This window comes from Uloborus diversus, chromosome 2 (genome assembly GCF_026930045.1).
Source record: "Uloborus diversus isolate 005 chromosome 2, Udiv.v.3.1, whole genome shotgun sequence".
Classification (NCBI taxonomy): Eukaryota; Metazoa; Arthropoda; class Arachnida; order Araneae; family Uloboridae; genus Uloborus; species Uloborus diversus.
In genome coordinates this window covers 21,423,608-21,441,453 of record NC_072732.1, presented here as the reverse complement: position 1 = coordinate 21,441,453, position 17,846 = coordinate 21,423,608, and the positions used below count along the sequence as shown (strand labels likewise).

Below are 17,846 nucleotides of genomic sequence, written 5' to 3'. Positions count from 1 at the left end.
AAATATAATTTGAATTCAAGATGCCAAAAATTCAAATTAATATAATTTTTTTTTTTTTAAATCTTTGCAGTTTACACAAAGATTCTCCTGACACAGTATTATTTTTGTTAAGGGGGTCCGGGACACAAAAATCCTCAAATTTTGCAATTTTTTTTTATAATTTGAAAAATTGCTCCGTTTTTTTCTGCTTAAGAGGACGTTTGAATCTTGTTTCTACCTTAAATAGAACGAAAGTTATAGTTATTTTTGTTGCATGCATCTAACGAATGTGTACATAACTTTAAAACTTTAAACGCGTTTTTCTCCATGATGCAATTTTTCCCGATTTCTTGCATTCAAACTCTTATAAGTCAGGAACCGATAGAGATAAAGTAATGAAACTTGGAGCATATCTTTTTCAAGCAATTTACTTTAATTTTTATTCGGCGAATTTGAAAAAAACGTTTACTGCAAAAATTATGATTTTTTTAAAAAAAAGTATCTTCGAATTTTTCGAAATTTTTCTTCAAATATTTTTTATTTTTTATTGAATCAATATTTTTAAAATCGCCGAATAAAAATTAAAGCTTAGATATTTGTGCATACTTTTTTGAAAAAAAATTGAAAATTGACCAACAATATTTTGAGTTATAGCAATTTAAAGCAACCCCATTTTTTTGAAAAAAACTAATTAAATTTAAATAAAAAAATAATTTTTTTTCATATTTATGTTATGATTTTGCTTATTAAATAAATGATGAATCAGTTCAGAAAACTTCAAAACTCTAAAGTACATAATAAAAATTTTTTCAAAATGTGTCCCGGACCCCCTTAAACAACTTTGTTAGCTAAAATTTAATTTATTTGCATGCGTCATGTGCGGGATATCTTCAGTCAATTTTCTGTATAGTTTTCTGTATGCATTACTTAATGTTTTTGCTCTACTAATGTAGCAAAGATGAAACAATAGGTAGGTTTTGTATTGTAGGTTAAGGGGCTCCAACCTAAAAGAAACATACAGTCGGACCCCGATTTAACAAATTCATCGGGACTGAAACTTTTATACGTTAAATCGAGGTTATTCGTAATATAGGGGTGCGAAAAAAATTGCACTTACCTTATCTAAAAGCCCTAATAAGCAACTGCACAAAAATAGCCATAATGGGGTCGTTTCCAAAATTTTAAAAGTATTTTTTTCTGAAAGAGCATGCTTAAAAACATAAGATTTGACCATTTTTTAAATAATTTGTTTAAGTTTAATATATTTTAAAAATTACTTAAATCGGTGCGCATTCATTGTTTACGCTTCTGTCGTGTGACATCACAAATGATGAACTGCTATTCAGCGTTGCCATTCATAGAACAAAATATTTAATTCGCATCTTTACTCACGTGTATTGGCAACGATATGGTTGATAGCAAGCGTAGAGCGAAATATTTTATTCGTTTCTTGATTATCATAACGTGGAACCGTGGTAGAAAGATGCGCCAATTGCATCATTTGTGACGTCATAAAGACCACGCCTGTTTTCAAAATCGGACATTTTAAAAAATTAATTAAAAAATAACTGTTGGGAAAATGAAAGTATTTTCTGGGTCCATGTTTTTTTTTTTTTTTACTAATTCTATAAATTTCAGTGACAAAAAGTAGTACCTGGAGGAAACAACCCCATTAGAAAGTATTTACTTTCTATTCAGCATTCCACGACTCATTACAGACGAGTTAATTTGAAATTTTAAAGTACTGACTGAGCAATAGGTGGTTAAAAATTCCCTTGATATTTGACTCGAAATAGTTCTCTTTCGACTTCATGGTTGTTGCCCCCCTCGTCCGTCAAAAATTGCAGATTCCAATAAAAGTGTATTTCTGCTTCGGACAGGATGAATATGGGTCATTTTCCCTAAACAGCGCAATTTGGACAGGGCAAGGAATGGCATTCACTGTGCCAGGGGAATGACACTTAGAGGAAATAATGCGTTTTACTGACGATATTATAATTTATGTGGGAAAAGGAAACACTACTTTTATGAAATTGAAAAAGATCCAATGTCGTGGTGTCTAAAAAGTAGTTATTGTGGTTATTTGTTTCCTTTACATTTTACAGGGGAAGGACGACAGGGGAATGACAAAAATTAAAGTTAACTTATATATTGTCATAACTGCAAACAACAAATATCAATGTCACTTAAAGTAAGGGGGGGGGGAACTCCATACAAACAAGAGTCAATCACTCATTGAGCGATTATTACAAAATTAAATGAATTATCAGAGACAGGGTAATGACAGTCATTAAAAATACTTATCAAGATTTAACTTGAGATCACCCGAATATACTCGATACCGTGCATTCATTCAAAAAGAACTAATTAAGATTATTTCTATGATGAGACCAGAATTCAAAGATTAAATTATGAGTTAATACAACTATTACCAGGTGTGATAAACATTCATTCCATTCCTCGACAGGGGAATGACAAAAAAATCAAAGGACATTTTTTACTATTTTTTTTTAAATAGCGCAAACCTTGAAAAGTTTTTATTTTTCTATTTTACAACATTGCATAACACTTGTTAAGAGGTTGAACAATAATTTCTGTACAAATATGCATGGCTTCCTGAATCTCTAGAGCTGATTTTGCTTTAAGGTGGAGGTAGGGACACACAGGGGAATGACATTTATCATGTCAAAAAATTATTTAAATGTATAATAATAATAAAGTGTTTGTTTTAACTTATTTTACAAACATAAAAACATGTTGTTAAAGCATTCTAGCGTCAGTTTTATTTCTATACTAGTTAGTTTGTTATTTTTGGAGCAAGGACAAGAATTTAGCAGTTTAGAGAAAATGACCCATATGTCATTTGGGAAACAATCCAATATTTCCTAACTCAAATTCGCAACTCCAGAGCTTGAATACGCTATCTTGCGGTAATTAATAATACTAAAGAAAAAGGTAAAACATTCCATTCCACGTGTTTTCTTCGGGGTAAATTACAGGATTAAAACAGTTTGTGGTGTAATGTAATTTCAGAAGAATCGAAAAAAAAGTTTCCCACAAACGCGATGAAAAATCGCTGTCATTCACTTAGCCTCAAAGCAAGTTATAAGTTACGGCATGCGTTTGTTTTACCTTTTTCATCCGCCATTAGACAGTGGCTGCAGCGCCCCCTATAGTTTATTGGAGCTGCGATAACAAAAAAGTTTTTTTTTGGGGGGGGGGCTATTCAAATGATTCGTTAATTCGGGGTTTATTATTCGTTAAATAGGGGTTTTGCTTTCATTTTGGTTGGGGGGGGGATCGAGAAATTCGTTTAATAGAGGTTCGTTAAATCGGGATCCGACTGTATCTCATTTGTTGAGAAATAATAATTTAAACAGTTTTTAAAAAAATATGTATATGGTTATTCCACTGAAAACGGTCATCTTTTCCGCACATGACGATTCCCATATAAAAAGAAATAATAATTTTAAAAGGTAATGACGACAATTTTTGCGTAAGAAGTCACATATACACTTGTGATTTCCTAAGTAACAAAAGTTTGCTTATTCGCAACTCCAACGAACTATAGGGGGCACTGAAGTCACTGTCTAATGGCGGACTTAAAAACTAAAACAAACGCACATGGTTACGAAGAAAATGCTAAAAGTGTTGTGATTTTTGTTCGTACGTATGATTTTTTCGCTTTATTCTTTTAAATTAATTTTCAAAGTCTTGTGGATATTCTGGCCCACGTAGAAAGAAATGAGAATTCAAGAAGCATTACTAAACGTCAAAGATTAATGCAAACTACGTAGTTCGTAGTTCTAAGCAGCTATTTCCACGATGTTGAATTCGATATTTATCAATTCTTGATAAAACTAAATAATAATTGTGGCCTGACAAGAACAACAATTAATGCTAGAAAATTCAATATGACATTACGAATTATTATCGAAAGAAGATGATATTTTTTTGCCTTGCTTGGCTAGCGCTTATTGTTTTCCATTTGTAGCTGAGTTATTTCTCTCGAATTCCCGAATCGGTTAATTTAAAAATTTTCTGTTTCGATTTTTCTAATTTCTGAGTTACGATTTAATTGTGTCATGTTATGCAAATCAACAACAAAATTCTCACGGATATATGGTGGTAGTTTTCTTTTCAGTTGATTGACCATTATTTCTTTTCACTTACCGAATTCTGTAATCTTACTACCATTTTATTCCACTCATGATAAAAATTAAAAATGGTTTAACTAAAAACGCGAAATCTCGCAAAGGCTACTTTGCTCGCACTATACTAAAACTATAACCCTAAACAAATTTGACGAAACCTTTCAGCTGAGAATAAAAGGAATAAAGTAAATTCTTTCTCGGTTATTCATTTTGTTCTACGATAATATATTCAAGAAAACATTTTGCATACTGTCCATTCCAACTAAATGCTGCTGTAAAATATGGTAAGTTTAATTAATTTAAGATTTAAAAAAAAAACCCATATTCTTACAAATTCATACAAAACAATAAAAATTTTTACCTTGTATAACGTTATCCAAGTTTGTTAATCCAGAATTTTCGCTTTCACCAATTATTAAGGAAATAATGAAAACTAACATTATTTTGAGAAGCTCGAGAATACTACTAAGGGACGAATTAATTTCTGTAGCTGAAAGCAAACTAAGACACATCGATTGCGTTAATAAATACTCAGAACAAACTGCCTGTGTTTACGTCAACAGACACACGTGGAACGCAACGTGGCAATGTTTTAGTTTCATTTGCAGTTTTGTAAATCACCGCAAGGTAGCGTATTCGAGCGCTAGAGTTCCGAATTACCCTTTTAAATTATTATTTTCAAAGAAATGTATGAAGTGTCTCTTCCGGAACAAAATTACCGTTTTCCGTGGAATGGTCCATCACTGCGGCAATGAGGTCGTTTCCAAAATTTTAAAAGTATTTGTTTCTGAAAGAGCATGCTTAAAAACATAGGATCTGACCATTTTTTAAATAATTTATTTAAGTTTAATATTTTTACAAAATTACTTAAATCGTTGCGCTTTCATTGTTTACCCTTCTTTCGTGTGACATCACAAATGATGAAATGCCATTTCAATGTTGCCATTTACAGAACAAAATATTTAATTCGCATCTTTACTCACGTGTATTGACAACGATATGGTTGATAGCAAGCGTAGAGCGCAATTTTAATTCGCTGCTTGATTATCATAACGTGGAAGCGTAGTAGAAAGATGCGGCAAAGTGCATCATTTGTGACGTCATCAAGACATGTTTGAAAAATCGGACATTTAAAAAAAAATGATTTGAAAAAACTGTTGGGAAAATGAAAGTATTTTCTGGGTCCATGTTATTTTTTCCGCTCATTCTATCCATTTCAATGAATAAAAGTAGTACTTTTGACTGAAGGAATCCACCCCATTGCTTCTGTGACTGCGTGCATGTGCTACAACGTGTATGGCGGGAGTTCGAGTACAGGTATGTGTGATAGGGCGTCAGGAGGAAAGCGCATAAAGAATCTTTAAAATGATTTAAATGCGCAAAATATTTCGTTTTTGTATTATTTTGACTCTTACAAATATACACGATTGAAACTCCACCATTATTTTTGAAGCCCGGTATTTTACAAACTCACCATAACTCTCCAGATCATTTTCTAACTCCATCACACTTCTCAACAGCCGCCTCGAGAAGACTTACAGCATGGAACCATCCGCGGATACTACATCGGGTACAGGGCTGCCACAGATCTAGACGGACAGTACCAGTACAAAAATGTAGAATCGAGTGGAAACAGCCCCGAATTGAGCTACTTGACCAATCTCCGGAGATTGACCAGCTACAAAATCATTGTCCAGGCTTACAACGACGTCGGAGCAGGACCAAGGTCAGACGAGGTGACAGCAACCACGTTGGAAGCAGGTGAGTCTTTGACGCAATAGCTGACACTTCATATAAAAAATGTTATTTGACACGCTGCCTACCACGTCGGTCATTGCTGACTGACATCAAACTTTCCGTTCAAAATTTTTCATATTTTATAAAAAAAACTGTAGAATCAACCCTCAAATACTAAATTATTTCTGTTCATTTTCGAAAAATAAATTTTCCTGAGTTTCAGAGTAGTTTCATTCAATAACCATTTCACACATTGAAAACAATACTTTAGTTCGTAGCATTTTATGTTAATGCCTTGATAATTCTATAATATATGACTAATTACTCCAACTTATTCTTAAAACATTTCAGCCCCACCCACATCTCCTGTTCTGTCTCTCCATTCTACGACGTCATCATCAATGACAGTCACGTGGGAAAGGCCAACAGACGATATTGGAATAAGAGGTAAAGAATAATCTACAATTTTCATCGACATTTACTGAAAAATTCAGATTATAAATACAGTTAAATGTTCCAAAAAACAAAGCATCGGAGTACTCAATTCTCAAATTCTGACAAACTTTTAAAATAGTTAATCAAATATCCGCGTCTAATTTTCATTTCTTTTTTTTTAAAGAATCAGTACCCATGCTCTAAAAAAAAGTTTAATTTTTCACCAAGAAGTAAGGCAAATCTCTCGAATTTACCTGCAATCATCTTTTTGGTGATGTTTCCCCAAGAAGAAGTGAAACTTATCACCATAAGACGGTTGCAACTAAATTTTGCTATATTTAATCTTTTTTTTGGTGAACATTGAACTTGATTTTTTACAGTATTTTCAGATATTTCACCCATAGAGGTACTTAAAATTTTGCTTTGCCATTTTATTGTTACAATATAACAAAGAAGAAGAAACGAAATAGAACCCCATACATGCATTGAAACTAGTTTAAAGAAATTGTCTAAAGTTTAACGAAACTAGTTTAAAGAATTGAGTCAAAGGTTTATTTCTTACTTTTGCTGTCCTTCATTTTCAGTGTTTTTTCAAGCCATATGCGAAGAAAGCATCCGCTTTAATTTGGCAGTTCAGGATTTATAGAATTGACATTCGTTTTTTATTTGCTTGAGCGTTTAATTGCTTTCTGTATTAGAACCAAGTTCATGGCGTCTTGCATAATCTTCCCAACTTTCGTTGCCTTTCGAATTTATACTCTGAAAATAAACCAGAGAATTCACCCAATTAAAAATTCGTAAAAATTATGAATTTAAGTATAGTTCAAACACATGTTCATATATACTGCGTACATGGGAAAGATAGACTAGATGTATTATACCATTTGGCTGCGTCAATCACGTGTTTGGCGTGGACAACAACACAACGGTGCCAAGCAGACGGCAACTACTGATTTACTTCTTTTATTCCAGAGAAAATCCCCAAAAGTAGCAGACCATCTGGCAACCCTTTTCGTTACTTTCGATCAATCTTTTCGGTGAACAGACTATGCGCTTAATAATTGTTTTCTTTTGCGCGAGTATATGTATGAGTTGTATCAGTTGCAAAAGAACATTTCAACTAAAGTGTTATTTCTGTAAGTTAAAACATAAGTCTACTGAATTCTAGCACATGCAGAAGATAATTGTTCCATGTTTTGTTCCTTTAGAGTACGTTCTTTATTATAAACCCGAAGGAGGAGGCAGTGACGAGTTTTTGGAACAGAAAATAAACACCCCAGGCAGTCGTTATACGCTGGAAGGGCTACTCTGTGGGACTGGGTATCGTCTTTACATGACAGCGACCAACAGCTTGGGTACCGGAGAGCCGAGTGAAATAATCACCGGAAGAACTCGAGGAGCGGGTAATGACACTGTTTCCATACTATATCTGTACTATAGTGTACTATTCTATAACTTAACCGGCAATTGAGTCACAAACTGTAAAATAGTATAGATAGTGCCACGGGTCGCTTATATTTTTGTCAATAGTTATACGAAAATATGTTATTGGCACTTTTGTTTTCGATCCGGGTTCCTTTTCAATCTCATAAATCTTTTGAAAAAAAATACTTATGGCATCAACTTTTAAAGATGGTTTCCCCCCCCAGATATTACTACTGCTGTTGAGACTCTTTAAGAAATAGTTTGCCTTACTTTCTCTTCCAGCAATAATATTTAAACTTTTAGTGGGATATATGTTCCTCGTTTGACAATCAAAAACTAACGTTAACCTCACAACAACTTTGAAAATACTTTTTTCAATTTTAAATTACAGCAGGAGTTTTTGTACTTTCAAGAAAGTATACTACATAGACGTTGAGTATGTCAGCGTTTGTATTGAACTACCATGTTTATGATTCAAAATAGAATTTAGATTAAAACAATTTGAATGTCTATTCAAAATATTTCTATATATATTTCTTTAAATACCTTTTTCCTCAGCCCCAGTCAGCCCTTCCAAAGAGTCATTCCTTGTTCCGAATTCGACCTTTGTGACCTTGCTGCTGTCTTCCTGGCAAAGTGGAGGATGTCCCATCTTGCATTTCACGGTGCAGCTGCGCGGAGCACAAGGGCACTGGAGGACGGTTCTGGAGAGGGCAGATCCTGGCAGAGAAATCCTCGAAGTTCGCCACCTGGTGCCGGGCAGAGAATACACAATGCGTGTTTCCGCCCACAGCGAGGCTGGAACCACAGAGGCCGAGTACCGATTCGGAACCCTCAATGTGACTGCGGCCGGTAAGTTATCTTTTGTGATTACAAATAGTGCGTTTACATAGGAAATGCAACCCAACTTATTGGTAGTACCCGTTTAACTGCAGTTGCCCGAATACCTCTTTGCACATACTAAGGAGCAGGTTCGAAGCTCCTATTGCTTTGAAGTGATCCTATTGCTTTACCTATTTTCAAAGAATTTTCTTGTATTTTTAAAGTACTTGCAATGAGCTGTTTATTCTGTTAATGCAAAACAGCTCAAGGAGAATTCATTTTTGAGAAAGAAAATTTGAAACTTTTCAGAAAATAGAATAAAAAACAAAGAAGAACCATTGAGAAAAAATTCTATGAAGGACTGGGAGATCAACCATCGTGGATAAGATTCTGTGCAGAACCGAGAGAGCATCCATTGAGAAAATTCTATCAAGGGTTGAGATAGCAACCATTGTGAAGATTCTGTGGAGAACCGAGAGAGCAACCGTTGAGAAAATTCTATCAAGGGTCGAGATAGCAACCATTGAGAAGATTCTGTGGAGAACCGAGAGAGCAACCGTTGAGAAAATTCTATCAAGGGTCGAGATAGCAACCATTGAGGAGAAGATTCAGTGGAGAACCGAGAGAGCAACCATTGAGGAGAAGATTCAGTGGAGAACCGAGAGAGCAACCATTGAGAAGATTCGATCAAGGGTCGAGATAGCAACCATTGAGGAGAAGATTCTGTGGAGAACCGAGAGAGCAACCATTGAGAAGATTCTTCCAAGGGTCGAGTGACAACTATTGAGAAAAATGTTATGTGGAGAACCGAGAGAGCAGCTAACATTGAGGAGAAGATTCTATGAGGAACCGAGTGAGCAATATCTGAGAAAATTTTGTGAAGGACCTAGAGGACATCGTGTGTACAACGACTGTCTTCAGCATTACTTGAATAAGCGGATGCCTTCTCATGATCCACTTCAGATACGTTGCCTTACTGATTTCATTATTTAAGCTTTAAACTTCAAAATGTGTTACAAATGCGCTTTTGCAATGTTGTAAATGTTAGTTTTTGCTGTTAGTTAGTCGATAGCATTTTTTTTTCTTTTTTACTTAAATTACTGACAAGAACCTCGCTTAACTTACAACAGACAGGTGATTTGTTCAGAGACGTGTATGGGGGGGGGGGGAGAAGGTACACCTGTTGGCCCGGGTCCGAGCCTGAAAGAGGCCCAATATTTTCAAAACTAGACGTGAAATATAGGGGTAAACAATATGCGGGGGGCTGGAAAAGTCATTTGTGACGGGCCCCAAAATTTCTGTGCACGCCCCTGGATTTGTTTTTTCTCTGTGTGAGTGTGAAAGAACTCGCCTTCTAAATTCAATTCATTTCCTTTTTGTCCTACAAATTTTTTTTATTTCATTCTGTGTGTGTTTTTAAGCTTTTAAATGCTATTTTATAAGGGGGTCGGATGTAATTGATGGTTTGAAAAGAGCTGATTTTAGTGCAGCAATTTTTATTTACATAAAATTACGAAAAAATATGTCACGCACGGCAAAATTAAAGAATGTTAGGACCAGGGCCGGATTTAGGGGAGGGCAGGCGGTGCTACTGCCCCGGAGCCTCCACAACAAAGGTGCCCCCACAATAAAAATTTTACAAAATATCCTAACTTTCACGGGTCAGCAAATTTTACGTTTTTTTTCTCCAAAACATGTTTTTTTTTTTGTATTTCTACAAAGAATGCCTGCACAAAAAATAATATTATTATCGATATATCAGAAAGCCCTGATTGCAAGTATCCATTTACTATTATTTTTTTATTTGATCGAGCATTTCAGTGGCAATATATTTTTTTTATTCATTTAATTTATACCTATGAGTTAAAGAGAAATAAAGTAAGTAAAAAAAAAAAAAAAACTCGAAAATGGTTAACTTTGCAGGTCTTCCTTACAACTTCTCGCTTCTTGAGCTCAAAAATTTAAAAATTATTTGATGAAATGACTTGAATGGAAATTTTTTAAATCGAAAATACCAGATATATACATATATATCAAAATATTCGGATATATATCAAAGTTTCGGATATTTTCGAAAATATGATGATCTTTTCGAACCCTGATTAGGGGCCTCCACTCCTTCGTTGCCCCGAGGCCTCCACACTTCCAAATCCGACCCTGGTTAGGACCTGAATAACACATGCTCTTAGCACCATTCCTTGACCTCTACTAAATAACTGTCGTCAGAGGGCACTGGCACTGCACACTGTCCCAGGACAGCTTATGTCGTGGTGAGGTAAAGACGAGTGACTACAATTTAATTGATTTATTTATTTCGAATTTCATTTGCTTTGTTGTTTTCTATTTTGTATTTGCAAATTCTCATATGAACACTGTTTCTAAATTTACCGAATGTTTATGTGTCTAAATCTGTGAATTTTCCTGTAAACAAATTTTAATCACCGACGCAAGCACTGTAAATAAAACCAAGAAAACCAAAGTTATTAGTTTCAGGAACACTTGAATGTGAATGAAATATAAGTTTCCGGTCATTAACGTTTCGTCCGCCCCTGTTAATTGCTTGTATAATTAATGGGACATTAGGGCTTACGAATTTCTTTTATAAACGATAGGACGCAATCAATTTCCTTTCCTTTAAGTGAAAGGGCAAATTTGTTTTAAAAGAAGCCATTTTCGTCTAATTAGTGCGATAATACATTATTATTTCCTTCCGTTATTTAGAGTGCGCGTTCGCTCAAAGTTCTATCTTCATACTTTCTATATTTATGTGCTGTTGTTTAGAACATTAGGCTTCTTAAACAGACACGCTTTAAATACCTAATATCGTTCTGGTAAACTTATTTTAAAATTACTAAACACGTGCCTATCAGATAACATTTCAAAATGCTTCTCATGTACACATTGTTCTTTAAAATATAAGCATTATTTAGAGGCAAATACCTTGTTAAAAATCATCTGTTTGGAAATGAAAACTTTTATCTTCTAATTTTTTCCAAGCAGTTTCGACTTTGAAATAAGTAAATGTCAAACTTAAATTCAAGAAAGCAGACCATCCCAAAAATAACGCATGCGCAGATAGCAAAGCAGGAGTTGAATTTCTCACTGCAGACTTCTCACTGTTGTGAAAAATATTTTTAGCTCCCAGTTTAAAGATTAACTGAGCGTATTTATAAAAAAAAAAACATCGGCTTCAGTTCGATTACGGCTCGTGCAAGCTGTTTAAGTTTCAAAAGGAAGCGAATAACTCTATGGACTTGCAAGAATTACAGGCGAGCAAAATGCCATACTCACGAATGGTACAATACTGTCTGACCACGGATTGCATGGAAAGACCAACATCCGTTTTACAGCCGGAAATGAACGAATCTATTACTTTTTACCGATGTCAGCTTTTGCAGAAGCAGAGTCTCATTCAAATGAGCGGAATTCGCGCATCGAATTTTTACTTTTCCCCCTTATTCACATAGATTCGTCTTATCTGGACATTTGAAAATTCCATGCAATCCGTGGTTGGACAGTATGTACTCATTTTTGAGACATTCGTATTCTCCAGCCAATTCGACATGTTCTCCCTTTTGAAACAGCACTAGTCTCAAAAATGATACCGTCTGTGCTTATATCTGGTTAGAGTAGTATTTCAAAAATGAAAACATGGTGAACCGTTTTGGAGAAGAGGGCATATTTCAAAAGTAAGAACTATTTAATTCTGAGCCAAATCGTCTCGGAGCCATTTTGAGTAAGTGATGTTCTCAAGAATAAGCGATTTTGTCTCAATTTTAAGAAATTTGTTTTAACAGTGTAAACTAGTTTATTATTAGCAGTTAACTAAGGAACTATATATTGCTCTGTCCACTTTAGTGGGTGTGACATTTTTAAGTATATATTTGCACTTAATTCTCGAAATTTCAAATTTTTGCTCTTATATATTTCTATGTAAGGAGCCATTATGCATTATAATATAAAGTATTGACTTTCTAAAAAACAATTACATTAAAAAATAAAGATCTGTAATGGTTACCTGTGTACATGTACGATCAATGTGATTATTATTATGTACAAAAAAAAGAAAGTTCGTATTTCATATTATTATATGATACAGAATGATTCTTTATGTTCAAACATATAAAAATGGAAATCGGTGTTAAAATTCTGGCAATAAAACGTAAATATATACGATGAGCAATACATACAAATTGAAATAATTTACTAGTTAACAACTTATTATTTCAATTTGTATGACTTAATAAGTTGTAACTTAATAAGTTGTAACTTAGTGAACAACTTATTGTTAATTCGCTGGAATTGTTTTACTTTGCAATAATAATAATAATAACTAGAGACGTACCGAGTACTCGGTAACTACTCGGTACTCGGCCTACTCGGCCAATTTGCCGAGTACTCGGTACTCGGCCAAATTCTGATCAGATACTCGGCCAATACCGAGTAGTTGCAAAAAATTGAATATTGTCCAAGACAGATATACAAATTTATAAAAAAAAAGAGCAAGCATTATATTCTACAATCGTTTACAATTAAAATTTATAAGTCAAATTTAAATTTTGAAAATAATGAAGTTTGTAATGCTTCAATGGAATAAATCTTTATTTTAATGTCCTCAAAGTTAATAAAACTTATTAAAAATTATGCAAAAAAGGTAAGTATAGAAAACATGGAATTTTTATATTAAAAATGGATTTTTGCTACAAAATACCATTAGTCATAAAAAAATATAAAAATACCTTTGCTTAAAAAATAAAAGGAAATAAACCAACGTTAAAAGCACAGTGCAGGAACACTGCAGGCACGTGTTTTGCCGTTACAAGGAATTCCTTTTTCAATGCACAAAATGGGAGCTTGTGGATTTAAAGGCATCCATCAAAAGTTGGATTTTTCTGTTGAATGTCTTTACATTCTTTAGCTCACATGTTATGCACTGAAAAAGACGTTCCTTGTAACGGGGGGGGGGCAGAAACACCTGTCTGTAGCGTTCCTGCACATTTGTTTTATCTACTTTTAAAAGTTATTTGTTTGGTGGACTAGAACTATAATTAATTGCTATTAATTTGTTTTAATTCCAACTTGATTAAGCACAGCTTTTATTTATTTATTTTTAATTTTAAAAATAATTTTTTTGTAATGTTTTTGACACAAACAAAATTGTTTATACAATGCGTAATTAAATTTCAGTAGGAATTTAGTTTTAAAAACTATTATATGGACAAGGAGGTCTATACTACTATTCCAATAAGTTCAAAATTCATTACATGTGTGTCAGTGGTTCTTCTTAAAACATAATTGGTACTTGGTAACTCGGCCGAGTAGTGAAAGGCCGAGTACTCGGTAACTCGGCTACTCGGCCAAAGTGCTACTCGGTACGTCTCTAATAATAACAAAATAAATCTTGGTGAACAGAGATGAAATACTTGTAAGTTGAGGTCAACCTAACCTGGCAACATTGCAAAAGCTGCGCAGATCCTAATCACAGCATTCCGACACTGCTAGTTTATGTTTGCCTAAGTATAGTTATAAATTGATACAATCGAAACACTTAAAATAAGTTTTAAATTAAGCGAAAAGAGCACGGCCATATCTGCGCACCCGCAGATCGCGCAGTGCGGGGGAACCCACATCCTTAAGGGGCCTAACGGCCTAAGAAGTAAAAGGGAAAAAACTAGCACTAAGACATATTACCGTTGCAAATATACACTGCTGGTCTCTGGGGAAAGGACCTATAGATTTTGTTGCAGGGGACCCAAAATTTATAGATCAGGGCCTGGAAAATAGTTACATTTCTTACAACCTTTCACATCATTTTTCTTCACACAACGTCAGATAGTTTACATGTGAACCCAAGCATGTGCGATGTAGTATTTGAGCTTGAAATTCATATTTTTCACAAACTTGTTTTTATTTATGTGGCATAACGAAAGTTTAAGTTAACTAATACACAGAAATCAAATGCAAGACTTTGAGTTTGCAAGGTATTGGCGTGCAAAGCAGTTTTTGGGGCAATGGTTCTTCTTCTTCTATTTTGTATTCTTCTTTGTGTAATCTTGTGATGTTTGTGTTTTCATGTCAATGTTCTCCGTTATTTTATGTGCCTCGCCATAGGAAAAAAATAAATAAATGATTCTTTTATTTTTCTTCGAAGTTCCAATCTTGAAGAGTGGAGGCCATCCTCCCCTGTCCGAGAGCGCGGGCTCTCCCTTCTACCGCAACCTGACCGTCCTACTCCCCCCTGTGATCATCTCCGTGGCTGTGCTGGTGGTCGTAGTCATCGCAGTCATCGTCTGCCTCAGGAAACAAGTCGACACCGGGAGCATGAGCGAAGGTCGGTGCCACATCTCAAATTGTCTCAAGAAAATACGAAAGACATAAACGAAATAAGATAGCCCTATCAAAACCTGATTACTGAATTTCCCGACTAGGTAGTAGCCTATGATCTTTTATTAAAAGGCCCCCAAATGGCTAAAATTGTAAGGTTTACTGTGCAGGGGGACCCTGAAAAAGAGTGTGTCCATGGGCCTCCCGACACATTAATCGGGCCAACGTTCCTAGTTCTGTCTACACTTAAAAATTTTCCGGAAAATTTACGGTAATTGTTACTGGCATCCATGTTGCCAGTAACTATTACCGTAAAAATCAAATGTTACTGTAAAATTTTACGGTTTCCTCGGTCGGCCACAGCAACCAGTTGGCGCTGGGATCGCTTATTTCTCCGGTATAAATTACCGTAAAAATCAGCGATGCGTCGGCGATGCAATTTTACAGTAACAATTACCAGAAAATCTTCCTGAATTTTTAACAGTGTAGAGATCATTCATACACAAAGATCGGTAATGCAGCCATCGAGTGTCCAAAGTTGCTCATTCAAGATGCTTTTCATGTTTTAACAGTTCATTCTTTAAACGTTTGATAAAATCCATGTTCCACGTCAGAACTTGAAATTCACTCATCACTACCATAAGATTTTACTGCTGTCGTATACAACATGGCGGATACGCCTTTGGCTCATGCTCATAGATCGAGGTATAATAATGGATGAAGAGAGTATTGCAATACATTCAAAAAGGGGAGTACTGCATGTATCTCATGAGAGGGGGAGAATGTTTTCCATATTTGGTGAACTTTCTTAGAGTCGCTGAGGATTGCCGAGAGCCAAGGCGAGTCCTTTGTCAGCTTAGTACATTGAAAAGAGATAAAATTGAGGGAGTGAAGACTTTCATTCGTGAAACAAAGATTCCAAGTCACATGATAGATTTTCAAGCAAAGCATTGGTAGGAATCAGTTTAATTTGCTAGTGTTGTTGTTGAGTCACGTGACTTTGATTCTTTGCCTCAGCTGTTGCTGAGCAAATAATTGGACTTGCTCCCTTCACTTACTAATTCCTACTCTAAAGTTTGGTCTCTGGGCTCCACCCCCCCCCCCCCCACACACACACAAAACTTGTTTATACTTATACTGCAATAATTCTTTTCTGGGTCCTCCGAAGGGCAGGGTCCCTAGTTTCAACTAGGCTGACGCGGTCTCTTGTCGGCCCTGAATGTACTCCAGTCGAAAGAACAGTGTCCCTAGTCATATGACTAAAAGGTTTTGTGAAGGGGGTCTGGGTTCCCTTGATTAACTAATTGCACATCTCTAAGCGCATAATATATATATATATATATATATATATATATATATATATATATATATATATATATATATATATATTAATTTGAATTTTTGGCATCTTGAATTCAAATTATGTTTTTCGCAATCACAAGTGTGTGTATATGTATGCGCGTGTGTGTTTGTGTAGGCGTATTTGTGTGTGTATTTGTGTAAGGCGCATGTGTGTGGGTGCGCATGTGTGTGTAAGTGTATGTATGCATATGTGTGAGTGTTGTGTATGCAGTGCTGTGCGTGTACGCGCGTGTGCGTGTAGGCGTTCGTGTGTATGTATGTAGGTATGTGTGTTTGTGTCTGTGTGGAGGCATGAGTGTGTGTGTTGTGTGTGTAGGAGTGTGTGTATGTGTAGGTGTGTCTGTGAGCAGGCATGAGTGTGTGTAAGCGTGTGTGTGTAGGATATGGACGCAACCTGGAGACGGTTTTCTCAAGAGGAGCAGCATCGTGAGGAGCCGGTGTTCGGTGGTGCTGGTAGAGTGTGCTGGCGGGAAAATAAAATCAGCGTAACGCCAAAAACAGTCAAATGAAAACAATAAGCAATCGTGATTGCTCAATAAATAAACGCTATTATTTTGTTCTAAAAAATCACGCGCACTATTTTTGAGAGATATTTTAATTATATCTGTCGCCTATTCTTTCGACACCCTTTACCTAAATTTAAATTGTCAGAATAGTAACGTGACTATTAAAGGACAAATGTTGTTCTCTTTTACAGATAGCCGGAAAAGTCGCATGCCTGGAGAGCACCTCGGTCTGGCCGAATTCCCTCCTCCCCCCAAGAATCTTAAAGAGCATGCCGGGGATGCAACGTCGTACGGCGGACCAAAATCCTCGTATTATTCCTCGCCTGCCAGGAAGCCATTGGCTATGGCGTCCGACTCACACAGAGGTAAGAGTCTTAGAAGTAAAAAGTGAGCTTTGGGCACTGTGCATTAAATATCAAGCTAAGTCCACCTTTCTTGCTATTATTAACAAGACATCTCGTTAATAAAATAGCGATGACACTTTTGAGATTCAAATATTTTTTTAACACAGTGAATGGAATAATATTTCGTTAAAATTAGTTCATATCATTAAGGGAGTCAGTACCCCCTATACCATCAATGCTAATTTGCAAAGTTTCATGTACCTTTTTCTGAAAATCTATTAAAGATACAATAATGAAATTTTTTCTGTACCTTAAGTAGACTCTTTTCTCTATACTGAAGTAAAATTTTACAGAAAGGAAGCTTAATTTTTATTTAAAAAATTCTAATGTGTAAGTCACTATATTTTTTTTTTTTTTTTTTCAAAAAATGCCATTTTGCAACACGAAATCAGCTCTATAAAAAAATATTTTTGGAATATGAGAAAAATTTTACTTCAGTATATGCAACTAGATATATGGAATAGGCGATAAAAATTTCAAATCGTAACACGATTTAGTTTCTGAGGAAAAAGAACATTTAGTTTCAAAAATACCATTTCGAGATATTGCAATTTAAAGGGGAAAATCATACCTTATCAACATATGTTTATCTTTTTTTGAAGCACTTTTTAACTTTCTTCTAATATGAGCACGATCAAGAAATTTGTATCATTAAATAGGTATTGAAATGGAGTTTCAAAATATATTAAAATCAAAAA

General features: G+C 35.0%; 1 protein-coding gene across 1 annotated transcript in view; it reads left to right on the top strand.

Annotated features, from left to right (window-relative positions):
- The window catches only part of LOC129235105 (cell adhesion molecule Dscam2-like), a gene marked incomplete in the record, with an annotated part of 703,156 nt that overhangs the window by 680,106 nt on the left and 5,204 nt on the right, over positions 1 to 17,846 (top strand). Inside the window, 6 exon segments of the mRNA XM_054868789.1 lie at positions 5,654 to 5,894; positions 6,222 to 6,317; positions 7,514 to 7,708; positions 8,289 to 8,582; positions 14,704 to 14,883; positions 16,936 to 17,109. Of these exon segments, the coding sequence (XP_054724764.1) occupies positions 5,654 to 5,894; positions 6,222 to 6,317; positions 7,514 to 7,708; positions 8,289 to 8,582; positions 14,704 to 14,883; positions 16,936 to 17,109 (1,180 nt within the window).